At 42.9% G+C, this 13,648-nt stretch overlaps 1 protein-coding gene across 1 annotated transcript; it reads right to left on the minus strand.

Annotated features, from left to right (window-relative positions):
- Positions 1-8,858: 8,858 nt before the first annotated feature.
- On the minus strand, positions 8,859-10,560 carry LOC102982387 (ATP synthase subunit beta, mitochondrial-like). Its single transcript, XM_055080323.1, is given in 3 exon segments — positions 8,859-8,929; positions 8,932-10,419; positions 10,422-10,560. Coding segments are annotated over 3 exon segments (1,581 nt in total). The 5' UTR covers positions 10,444-10,560.
- Positions 10,561-13,648: the final 3,088 nt, after the last annotated feature.

The raw sequence follows: 13,648 nt of genomic DNA on the forward strand, positions 1-13,648 counted from the left end.
GAGGATCCCACGTGCCGCGGAGAGGCTGGGCCCGTGAGCCGTGGCCACTGGGCCTGCGCGTCCGGAGCCTGTGCTCCGCAGTGGGAGAGGCCACAACAGTGAGAGGCCCACATACCGCAATAAATAAATAAATAAATAAAAATTAAAAATAAAAAGAAGGAAGGAAGGAAGAAAGAAAGAAAGCAAGAAAGGAAGGAAGGAAGATAGAAAAGGAGGGAGGGAGGGAAAGGGAAGATGAAAGAAAGGAAGGAAGAGAGAGGGAGGGAGGGAGAGGGGGAGGGAGGGAGGGAGGGAGGGAGGGAGGGAGAGAAAGAACGCACAAGCATAGTTGAACTAAGCAGACTGCAGGTCACAGCATTCTGGAAAGAGAGTGTGTGTGTGTGTGTGTGTGTGTGTGTGTGTGTGTGTGTGTGTGTGTGTGTGTGTTGTGGGAAGGGGCACAAAGCAGGGCTAAGATACTGGAGAATTCAGACAGCCAACAGATCAGCATCAGACCACATTTGGCTTCAAGGAACAAATCTGCAGATCTGCAGCTGTTCTGTAAACCTTTATAGTTTCTAAAGTTAGCTTTAGTTAATTTAAGATGTTGGCTGATCTCTATTTTGCTGGGGTTCTGATAGGAACTGCATTAGACTTACAGAGCATTTTGGGGAGAACTAACCTGTTCTGTGAAGCAGGGTGATAGTCTTGTCCCCAAAAGTTCTGTGTGGCCATGGTGGGCCTGTCCACCCACCGCACGGTGGATCTTCTGTTCTCAGAGCTCCTGTCCTTAAAGTGCTAATAAAGTGCTTTAAAGGTCTCATCAGGGAATCTTTGCCAACAATGCCTTCTGGTCACAGTTTTACTGACTTCCAGTAAGAAGATGATACCACATGCGCCAGCCTGGCAGTAGCTGTGGCCAGGTGCGGTCCACAGTTCCTGGGATGTCCCTGCATTCTGATCACATGCCCCTGGCGAGGTCTTGCCCCCATGGCCCTGCTTGCCAAGTTGGTGTGGAACACACAGCTCCACTGTGCCCACCCTCATGGGCCCTGAGGGTGCTTGCTCGGGCAGTGGGTGGAGCTTTGGTCTGTTCTTGGTGCTTAGGCTGTCAGCTGCCCCTCTGAGGATCCCTCCTGCCCTTGGGGCCCTTGGGGAGCAGCCCAAGCAGGTGTGCACCAGTTGTCATAGAACAGACTACCTGGGAGGAGGGTAGAGGCTCTACTAGGAATGCACTGCCTGGGAGGGGGAGGCCCCATAGGCACCACCAGACTGGAGGTCACCAAAAAGTAACTGGTGGACCTGGGCAAGGGGTCCAAGCAGCTTGGACCCCTCTGTTCCCTATCCCCCTCCAAATCAGAAGTCATGTTTCTTCATCAGCTGCTTCTGGTGTTTATTTTGCCCTGATGCAACCTGGATGTGTGGTAAGGGACCAGAAGAGAGTGAACTGCGTTACTCCATAGGGGTGAGAGTGGGGGTAGTGCAGGCGGGTACTTGGGAATGGGGGCTTGCCTGGGGAGCAGGGGGTGGGCCCTGGGGTGGCAGGGGTGGAATTTTGGAGGCAGGAGAGGGCACTTAGGATAGGAGGGGATTGGGGGGGCTGGGCGTTGGGGGAGATGTGGGCAGGAGAGGAGGGGCAGGGGCAGGGTTCAGTGGTGTTTTCCAGTCCCTCGAACAGTCAGAGAGTGAACCCAGTTGTGAGTCAGCTCTCAGGTAGGCAGGATACCTTCAGGAGACATCCTCGGCTGACCTGGCTGAGTGGGCGAGGGTGTGGATGGGGAAGTGGTGGTAGGGGGACGACAGTGGGAGAGGGAGGCTGGAAAAGCAGGAAGAAGTTGTTCTAGGAATCAATGAAAAATGGCAATTCCATTTTTTTAAAAAAACTTTTACTTAAAAATTGTGGTAAAATATATATAATGTAACAATTAACATTTAAACCATTTTTAAGTGTAGATTCCAGTGTCAACCACATTTACATTGTTGTATAAACTTCACCACCATCCACCTGCAGAACTTTTTCATCTTCCCAAGCTGAAACCTGTCCATGTTAAACAATAACTCTCTATTCCCCCCAGCCTGTAGTACCTACCCTTCTACTTTCTGTCTCTATGAATTTGACTCCTCTAAGTCACTCATGTAAGTGGAATCATTCAGTGTTTGTCCTTTTGTAACTGGCTTATTTGACTTAGTATAATGTCTTCATGGTTCATCCATGCTGTAGCACGTGTCAGAATTTCCTTCCTTTTTAAGGCTCAATAACATTCCATTGTATGGATGGACCACAATTTGTTTATCCATTCATCCATGGATGGACATGTGGGTTGCTTCCAACTTTTGGCTATTGGGAATAATGCTACTATGAACACAGGTGTGTAAATATGGGAATTCAGGTTTCAACACAATCCTCGACAGCATTCCATGTGACCTTCATCACCTCCATAGGAGAGGTGGAAATGATCAGCCTAGAATGGGACTGATCCCCCAGGTGGGGACACATAGCCAGGCACTGGGTCTATGATCTTACCACTGTGGGGAGTTTAGGGGGAGTGTTTAGAAACTGTACTTAGAGAAAGACAATATATGTTTATTTTTTATTTATTTATTTTTTATTTTGGCTGCGTTGGGTTGTAGTTGCGGTATGCAGGATCTCGGTATCTTTTGTTGTGGCGCGTGGGCTCTTTGTTGCATCGCGCAGGCTTCTCTCTAGTTGTGGCGTGCAGGTTTCTTTTCTCTTTCTAGTTGTGGTGTGTGGGCTCAAGAGTGTGTGGGCTCTGTAGTTGCGGCATGTGGGCTCTCTAGTTGAGGTGTGCGAGTTCAGTAGTTGTGGCGCATGGGCTTAGTTGCCCCATGGCATGTGGGCTCTTAGTTCCCTGACCAGGGATAGAACCTGCATCCCCTGCATTGGAAGGCAGATTGTTTACCACTGGACCACCAGGGAGGTCCCGACAATATATGTTTTTGTTCCTGCAGCCCATCACAAGTGCTGTGCTGGAGTACATGCAGGAAATTTTGGGTCCATAGGGTAGGTTCATCCTACCACAAGGGAGTTCTGGGTTGGGGACTGATGGATCGGAATCAGTGTTTCTTCAGTTTGATTTAATACTCCAATTGGAAATGGTATTGTGCATCCTCTGCTAGTCAACCACCATTGTTTCTTTTCTGTACAGTGTCTCAATTCTTTGTTCATTGTCTCTGGGGGCCTTTATCTTCTCCTAGATTTTATAAGAGTTATGTGTGAATTTCAAATACTAGTTCATCATCAGTTGTATGCCTTGAAGATATTTTCTCTCAGTTTGGAACTCCTCTCTAACTGTTGCAAATGGTATCCTTGTGAAACTGCATTTATGTAAATTTTTGTTCACAGATGTATAGAAATAAATTTGCAAATGAGTCTTTTCTGTAAGTGATTTGGGGCTTTTTCTGTAGACAATCATATAATCTGAGGTGAACGAGAATTTTGTTTCTTTCTTGCAATCCCTACACCTGTACCTTTTTCCATGTCTCTCTATGATGGATTGAGTTGGGTAGAGATGTGGTACCACACCCCATTTTTTATCTTAAGAGAGATGCCATTGTGATTTTACCACTTGGTCTGATTGTTGCTGAGATTTTTTGGTAGATATCCCTTTTAAGGTTAAGACAGTTCTTATAACTGGAAGTCCTAATTTGCTAAGTTTTTAAAAAAATCATGACTGGTTGTTAAAGTTTATTGATTTTGGGGGGATATGAATTGAAACGATGATTGTGTTTTCTAGGAATTTGTCCATAACATCCAAGTTTTCAAATTGTTGTAATAACATTGTGCATAATATTATACTGCTTTAAAAAATAATCTATAATAAGGTATAGTTGATACATAATAAACTGCATCCATTTAAAGTATACAATCCAATGAGTTTTGGAAAATATCCTATTTTTTAAAAAAATCATACTGTACATTAAAAAATATCTTATAACTGAACATTTGTACACTTTAACCAATATCTCCCCTTTTCCTCCATCCCCACAACACCTACCAACCATCATTCTATTCTCTGTTACTATGAGCTCAACTTAAAAAAATTTTTTTTTAAGATTCCACATATAAGTGATACCATACAGTATTTGTCTTTCTCTTTCTGACTTATTTCACGTATCATGATGCCCTCCAGCTTCATTCATTTTGTCACAAATGGCGGAATTTCCTTCTTTCTTTTTGGCTGAATAGTATTTCATTGTATATGCATACCAAATTTATTTATCCATTCATCAGTCGGTAGACTCTTGGGTCATTTCCATGTCCTGGCTATTGTGAATAATGCTGCAATGAACATGGAGGTGCAGATATTTCTTTGAGATATCGATTTTGTTTCCTTTGGATAAATACCCAGTAGTGGAAGTGCTGGATCATATGGTAATTCTATTTTTAATTTTTGAGGGTCCACCCTACTGTTTTCTACAGTGCTGCACCAATTTACATTTGATCCACAGTGCACAGGGGTTCCCTTTTCTCCACATCCTCACCAACGTTTGTTATCTCTTGTAGTTGTATGGTAGCCATTCTAACAGGTGTGAGGTGATATCTCGTGGTTTTGATTCATATTTTTGTGATGATTAGTGATGCTGAGCATCTTTTCATATGTCTGTTGGCCATCTGTATGTCTTCTTTGGAAACATGTCTTCAAGTCCTTTGCCAGTTTTTAATCAGATTGTTTGTGGTTTTTTGCTATTGAGTTGTGAATTCATTATATATTTTGGATAGTAACCCCTTACCAGATATATGGTTTATAAATACTTTCTCCCATTCTGTAGGTTGTCTTTTCAATTTATTGATTGTTTCCTTTGCTATACAGCAGTTTCTAGTTTGATATAGTCCCACTAGTTTGTTTTGCTTTTGTTGTTTGTGCTTTAGGTGTCACTCAAAAAATCATTCCTAAGACCAAGGAGAAATTTTCCTATGCTTTCTTCTAGGAGTTTTATGGTTTCAGGTCTTACATTTATGCCTTTAATCCATTTTGAGTTAATTATTGTGTATGATGTAAGATAGTGCTTCATTTTCATTCTTTTGCACGTGGATGTCCCATTTTCCCAACCACATTTATTGAAGAAACTGTCCTTTCTCTATTGTGTGTTCTTGATGCTCTTGTCAAAGATTAGTTGACTGCAGATGTGAGAGTTTACTTCTGGGCTCTTGATTCTGTTCCACTGGTCTATATGTCTTTTTAAAAAATGCCAGTACCATTGCTGTTTCAATTACTATAGCTTTGTAATATAGTTTGAATCTTCTTATCTTTTCAATCTGTGCAGTGTTTGTAATTCTGCCATCGTTTCATTCCTAATGTGGGCTATTTGTGCCATCTCCTTTTCTTGGTCAGTCTTGACAAAGGTTTGTCAAGGAAGCAACATGTAGTTTTATTTATCCTCTCTGGTTTCTCTTTACTCTTTATTCATTAATTTCTGTTCTTATCATTATTCTTTCATTCCTTATATGTTCTCTGTGTTGGTTTGATGATTCTTTTCCTAGCTTCTGAAATTAGATGATTAACTTTTAGATTTTGGCCTTTCTTTTCTTCTACTCTAAGCTGTTAAGGCTGTTTATTTCTCAACAGTATCCCATTGGTTTGACAGGCCATGTTTTTGATACATTTTAGTTCTAAATATTTAAAAATTTCCATTGCAATTTTTTTAGCCCTTGAATTATTTAGAGGTGACATCTATGTGAATGGAGCTTGTCTTTGTTTTGTTTTTGCTGAATTTTAACATTCTGGTCAGAGGACATCAACTATGTTATGCCTTTCCTTTGAAGTTTATGGCTGCCTGCTGAATTGAACCTTTTCAAATGACCTCTGAACTTTACTTACTATTTTCCCACAAAGCCAATTTTGTTTGCTGGTAATATAGCTGCATCAGTTTTCTTTTGGGTAATATTTGCCTTTTCTGTATTTTTCTGTTCTTTTTCTTTGAACTTTTTAATATCCTTATGTTTTAGGTGTGTTTCTAATGAAAAGCATTATTTAGATTTTTTCTTGTTGTTATTCATCCCCCAAATCTTTTCTGTTTGGCCAGAATATGTATATGCATGTATGCATGTATACACACACATACGTACGTTAACTCTGGGTCTATTTCTACCACTCGCACCCACAGCCATTAGTTTATGAACTGTGAGTCTTGAACTCTGTTGCTCAAAACCATTGTGTTCTTTCTTGTTTAGTGCTGTTGCTTTAGACTTATGTCCTGCACCAATCAGGGATTCCCTGGGAGCTTTTCAGCCTCAGAATTATATTAACTCCTAAAAACTTTCCTGCAGACCTCAAAGAGCTTTAGTTCCTGTGTGATAAATCTATTGATATCAAAACTGAGAAAATTTTAAATGTTTATGAATTCATTTAAAATAATAATAAGCCCATTATATGTTAATATAAATAACATATTTTAATGGAAAAAACCCTGTATTTTCTAAAACCAACAAAAACCAAAATGTAGAGACAAGAGTGGCATTTATTAGTGTGCAAATCTCTCTAATACCCAGCTTCATACAGGACAGCTGAATTCTCTGCTCTGGAGTCCTGCAGCCTTGGGACAATGCCACACTGGTGAGAGAGTGAGAGTGAAGAGGCAACATGGAAACTGTCCATACTGCTAGGTGTCTTGAAAGGGCTTCAGGGACCCACAAGTTGGTGGGACCACACTTTGAGAACCACGGCACTATAATATTTCTACTCTGATCAGCTTTTTATCTTTGAGCTCTGATTAAGACTTCATTGAAAGAAACAACTCTGAAGGCAGGTTGAAAAGTGCAGGGTGAAGGGGAATGCCTGAACCCCAGGCCTGGCACTCACTACTGCAATGAGGCTACTTCTGCCATCAGCCCAGATGGACCAGCCTTGTGGCCTTCACCTTGGCCTTCCTGGTGACCCTCACCATAGCCATCAGTTGGCTTTCACCTTGATCTTCATCATAGCCCTCGCCTTGGCCATCACTGTGGCCCTCACCTTAGCCCTCATTGTGGCCCGCACTATGACCCTTACCTTGACCCTTACCATGACCCTCACCTTGGCCTGGCCATGGCTCTTACCCTAACCCTCACCCCAGCCCTGCTCAGGCTCGGCCTCCTGCACAGCACACTTGGGGGGCTGCTGCTTCTCCTGTTGTTACAGGTTTTCTTTGTTCTCATGAGCCAGGCTGCATGCTGCCACACTGCTCAGGGTTGGGACACAAAACACCAATTTAGGCAGCTCTGGGTCTTCTCCTGGCTTTGGCCCTCCTAGCATCTCTTCCTGACTGAGTTCTCCAGGATTCTGCTGTTCAGGCCCCCTCTCCTTGTCACGCTTGGCTCCCTCTGCCGAGGGCTGCATCTCCTGGAAGATCTCCCTTGTGGAGTTCCATGAGCAAAGCCCATTGGCTTTGTTTTCCTCTTTTAAAACTTACCTTATTGTTATTTTTTAACTGCAAATGGGATGTATGCCTGTTGCATACAATTTGATGGCACAGAAGCACATAGAGTGAAAAGCCTGTGTCCTCCCTTCCACCCTCCCGAAAGTCACCATCATCAGCCATCTGTGCTCACTTTCAGACAATTCTGTGCACTTACAGACGTAGATTTATTTGTATGTTTGTGCCCACACACAGTGTTTTTGTTTGTGTTGTACTCTTCCAAGCTTAAATGGACTTGTGTCCTCTATGTTCTGCAACTCACATTTCTGCACTGGGTACATGTGTTGTGAAGGCTAATTTCATGTGTCAACTTGAGTAGGCCACAGGGAGCCCAAACATTTGGCCCAACATGATTCTGGGAGTGTCTGTGAGGGTGTTTCTGGATGAGGTTAACCTTGAATTGGTGGACTGTGTAAAGCAAATGGCCCTCCCCAGTGTGGGTGGGCCTCATCCAATCATTTGAAGGCCTGAATAGAACAAACAGGTGGAGGAAGAGGCAACACTTCTTGTCTGACTATTTGAGCTGGACATCAGTCTTCTGTCCTTGGACTTGGACTGGAATATTGACTCCCCTGGGTCTCCAGTTTGCCAACTCAGATGCATATATATGTGCGTGTTGGTTTTGTCTCTCTAGAGAACCCTGATACCGGTGTCTTCCCATGTCAGTGGGTGAGGACCTCTTGCATTTTTTCTATGACTGCATCCTGTGTTTGCCAGGTATGTCCTGCAATTTATTTGATTCTCCCCCCTGGCAATTGAGTTTGCTGACAATATTTTGCTGCCATGTACCACCTTGAACATCCTTGTATCTGTATTGTAGTGCACATGTGTAAGAATTCCTGCAAATCACACATGTGGCAGGCATCCTTTCTGAAGTTTGTTTTTGGTATCTTCTTTTGAGCAGCCATCATGAATTTTATTTTATTGTTATTATTTTGGCCACGCTGCAAGGCTTGCAGGATCTTAGTTGCCTGATCAGGGATTGAACCCAGGCCACTGCACTGAAAGTGTGGAGTCCTAACCACTAGACTGCCAGGGAATTCCCCATCAATTTGAATGTAGTCAAAATAATTATTTTCCTTTTAGGATGTCTGTTGTCTTATGTTTTGTTCAAGAAATTTTTGCATATATATGTTCTCAATTTTCTTCTAAAAAAAAATTTTTTTTTTTTGGCTGTGCCACACGGCTTGCGGGATCTTAACACCCTGACCAGGGATCAAACCCAGGCCCCAGCAGTGAAAGCACCAAGTCTTAACCACTGGACCGCCAAGGAATTCTCATGTGTTTTTTTTTTTTTTTTGAGGGATGTACATTTTATTGTAAACCTTAAATACTCTTCAGACAGAATACAATGTCTTCAGTCTAGGCTCTCATGTGGCTTACAGAGGAAACTGATTTTTGGATTAGGGGCAAGGAGAGGGACAGCACAGAGGATGAGTGCTTAGTTTGCCAAAAGGACCCCCTCACGAGTGCTCCTCAGCCAGCTTATCAGCTTTTGCCACAGATCCTTCAATGGGTCCCACCATATAGAAGGCTGTTCAGGGAGATAGTCATATTCACCTGCCAGAATCTGCTGGAATACTTCGATGGCCTTCTCCAGGGGTACCAGCTTCTCCATATGACCGGTAAAGACCTCAGCCACCTGGAATGGCTGAGACAAGAAACGCTGTATTTTCCATGCACGGGGCATAGCTAACTTGTCTTCCTCAGAAAGTTCATCCATACCCAGGATGGCAATGATGTCCTGGAGGGATTTGTAATCCTGTAGGATCTTTTGCACTCCACAGGCAACATCATAATGCTCATTGCCAACAATGTTGGGATCCATGATGTGAGAGGTGGAGTCCAGAGGATCCACAGCTAGATATCTGCCCGGTTCAGCAATAGCACGGGACAGCACAGTGGTAGCATCCAAATGGGAAAAGGTAGTGGCAGGGGCAGGGTCAGTCAAGTCATCAGCAGGCACGTAGATAGCCTGTACAGAGGGGATAGATCCCTTTTTGGTGGTGGTGATTCTTTCCTACATGGTACCCATGTCAATGGCCAGGGTAGGCTGATAACCCACTGCAGAAGGGATTCTGACCAATAAAGCAGACACCTCTGAGCCAGCCTGGGTGAAGCAAAACATGTTATCAATAAACAGCAATACATCTTGACCTTCTTGGTCTCTGAAGTATTCAGCTACAGTCAGTCCAGTCAGAGCTACCTGGGCCCGAGCACCAGGCGGTTCATTCATTTGACCATGCACCAGCACGACCTTGCAGGTAGCATCTTTTAAGTTGATAACACCAGACTCAGTCATTTCATGGTATAAGTCATTGCCCTCATGGGTCCTCTTACCAACACCAGCAAACACAGAGTAACCACCATGGGCTTTTGCAACATTGTTGATTAACTCCATGATCAGTACTGTCTTGCCAACTCCAGCACCACCAAAGAGCCCAATTTTGCCACCCTGGGCATAGGGAGGCAGCAGATCCACAACCTTGATACCAGTAGCAAGAATTTCCTGTTCAGCACTCATCTCCATGGATTCAGGAACCTCAGCATGAACAGCAGCAAATTGTTTGGTTTCGATGGGACCTCTCTCATCAATAGGTTCTCCAATGATGTTCATGATTCTATGCAAGGTCTCAGGGACAACAAGAATTTTGACTGGTGCACCAGAATCCAGGACTTTCTGGCCTCTAACAAAACCTTCTGTACCATCCATGGCAATGGTCCTTATCGTGCTCTCACCCAAATGCTGGGCCACCTCCAAAACCAGCCTGGTTTCCCTGCCTTGCACTTCCAGGACATTTAGGATGGGTGGCAGCCCCTCATCGAATTGGGCTTCCACCACTGCACTGATGACCACCACGACACGCCCAGTGGCGGCGCCTGCCTTTGGCAAGGAATATGCTTGAGCAGCATAGTCTCTGGCAGGCTGGAGCACTGCCGAAGTGGCCCGCAGTAAGAGCTGGGCTTGGGGTAGCGGCGCTGAAGGGCTGAGTCCCCGCAAGCCCTCAGAGGCCGAGGCAGCGGCACACGACCCACAAGTCCGAACATGGTGGAGCTGGGGTGGAGACTTTTAGTCAGGTTTTAAAATTCATTTCAGCTTGAATTTTTTAAATTGAAGTAAGATTCGTATAACATAAAGTTAGCCATTTTAAAGTATACAATTTAGAGGCATTTAATACATTCACAGTGTTGTACAACCATCACCTCTATGTAAATTCAAAACATTTTCATCACCTCAAAAGGAAACTCTATACCCATTAAGCAGTCACTCCCCATTCTCCTCCCCCAGACCCTGGTAACCACTAATCCACATTCTGTCTCTGGATTTGCCTGTTCTGAACATTTCATATGAAGGAATCATATAGTATATGGCCTTTTGTGTCTGCCTTCTCTAACTGAGCATAATGTTTTCAAAATTAATCCACATTGTACATGTTTCAGTATTTTATTCCTTTTTATGACTGAATAATATTCAATTGTAAGGATAGAGCACATTTTGTTTATCCATTCATCAGTTAATCAGTTAATGGACATTTGGGTTTTTTCCACTTTTTGACTCTTGTGAATAGTTGCTGTGAAAGTTTTTGTGTGGACATGCTTCAGTTTTCTTGAGTGCATACCTAGGAATGGAATTAAAGGGTCATATGGTAATTCCATGTTTAATCCGTTTGAATTTTGTGTATGACACTATATTAGTTTCCTAGGGCTGCTGTAATAAATTACCACAAATTGGGTGGCTTTAAAACACCAGAAATTTATTCTCCTACAGAAGTACAAAATCAAAGTGTCAGTGGGTCAAGCTCCCTCCAGAGGTTCTAGGTAAGGATCCTTTCTGTCTCTTTCAGCTCCTGGTGCCCCAGGAGGTCTGGACTTGTGACTGTATCACTACAATCTCTGCCTTTGTCTGCACAAGGGCTTCTTCCTTTGTGTTCCTACATCATCTTCCCTCAGTGCATGTTTGCCTCTGTGTCTACATTTCCCCTTATAAGGATACTAGTTATTGGGTTGGGGCCCATCCTAATGACCTCTTGATTTGATTGCATCTGCAAAGACTCTACCTCTAAATAGTTCCCATGCACAGATTCTGGGGGTAAGGACTTTGACATATCTTTTTCTGGGGATACCATTCATCCCATGATAGGTGCAAAGTAGTGATCTTGCTGTCATTTTTTTCAGAGGAGAGCTGGTTGTCTAGAAAATTCTTCCCAGTCCTCTGTAGGGACATCTCAGTGTCTGAATGTGTGCAGGCCAGTTTTCAGGCTCTCTATTCTTCTCTTTTCTTCTATTCTATTCTTGAGCCACTGTCTTGTCTTGATTACTACAGCTTCCTAATTGAGCTCTCACATCCAAGAGTCAGTGGTTAGAAAAATAGGGTCTGTTTCTTGCTTGGACAGCTTTCTCTGTTCTTGTGACCCTTTTATATGTGCTAACCTTGGCTCTGGCCATTGAAGGTCCAACAGTGACCACATGGAGGCCCTGGAACAGCTTTGTGGTATGCCCTAGAAATGACTTTGTCCAGAGCATGTCCAGCACAGCCCTGGGCCGAGATGACAAGGATGTTGTATGAACTGATGCCCAGAATGTAATGCCCAGGAGAAAATAAGTTGGAGTCTTGAAGCTCTTTGGAAAGGCCAAAGATACGGGGGTTGAGCTGAAGAAACTGAGTGACTTTGTAGCAAAGTCATGGCTGTGAAAATATCCAGTTTCTAACCATGATAAAAGGGCAAGATTGCCAAGTTAAGTCACCCAGTTAATTGTGGCCCTTAATTTCTACTCTAGGAATTTGTGCAGCCCTAATATTAGCATTTGCAGGGAGGGAAGGCAGCTGTTGGGGGCAGGAGGAAGTTCCATGGTGACTCTCAGGCCCCATGGTCTCTAATTTTAAACCATGAGAGGGGGAGGAAGGGCTCACAACTGTACTGCTGACACCAGTACAGGGGCACCCAGAAGTTCATTTTCCTTGGACATGTCAAAAAGATCTTCCACAAGCCTTTTCAAAGGTTTGGCCAATACTTTTGGGCCAAAAAAATGTTTTTCATATACATTCCCTGGCATTTATTTTAGTGGATACAGGATATATTATTAAAATCTTTGTGTTACTTTAAATTGTTTAAATTTTTTAAAAAAAATAAATTTATTTATTTATTTATTTATATTTATTTATTTATTGTCTGCATTGGGTCTCTGTTGCTGCACGTGGGCCTTCTGTAGTTGCAGTGAGCGGGGGCTAGTCTTCATTGCAGTGTGTGGGCTTCTCTTGTTGCAGAGCATGGGCTTTAGGCACATGGGCTTCAGTAGTTGTGGCTCGCGGGCTCTAGAGCACAGGCTTAGTAGTTGTGGTGCGTGGGCTTAGTTTCCCCTCAGCATGTGACATCTTCCTGGACCAGGTCTTGAACCCCTGTCCCCTGCATTGGCAGGCGGATTTAACCACTGCACCACCAGGGAAGTCCCTAAATTGTTTAAATTCTTATATCAGTGTTGCTTCCTGAAACTCTCAAATTACAGGATCATTTTTGGACTTTCACCCAAGTTAGTCATCACAACTGGAATTCCTCTTGAACACTGTGAAAAAACTGATGAAAGAATTTCTAGAATTTAACCAATAGCATTACAATAGCATTACAATTCCCCCAGCAGGTGGCCTAAAGTGTTGCCCAGGATTTGAAATCAATTTTAATGATAGTTACTAATTTGAATAATAGTAACATAATTTCAAGCATGTTGTATTTACTTTAATGTTCTGATTTGGCGTTTTTTAAGATCCTGTTTTGTTTGATACACTGTTTTGGCAGCAGAGAATGATTTACCCAGGAAGTCCGCTCTTTGCTACCTATCTCCACTGCCTTGTAGCAGTCATGGTTTCTGATAAGAAATAAGCTGTAAATCATATTGGGCTTCTCTTGTGTGTGGTGAGTTGTTTTTATTGTGCGTATATTAGTGCACTTAATGGTGTCCCATATTTCTCTAAGATTGTCTATTTTTCTTCATTCTTTATTCTCCCTGTTCTTTGGATTGCATAATCTCAATCAGTCTCTATCTTCAAGTTCATGGATTCTTTCTTTTGCCATTGACATCTACCATTGGACCCCTCTAGTGTGTGTTTCATTTTATAATTTCTATCTTTTTACTGCTGTTCTCTATTTAATGAGACATCATCATGAAACCTTCCTTTACTTCTTTCAGCATGGCTTCCTTAAGTTCTTTGAACAGTTATGATAGCTGCTGTGAAACTTTGTTTGTTAAGTACAACATC

Source organism: Physeter macrocephalus, chromosome 2, assembly GCF_002837175.3.
Source record: "Physeter macrocephalus isolate SW-GA chromosome 2, ASM283717v5, whole genome shotgun sequence".
NCBI classification, from domain to species: Eukaryota; Metazoa; Chordata; class Mammalia; order Artiodactyla; family Physeteridae; genus Physeter; species Physeter macrocephalus.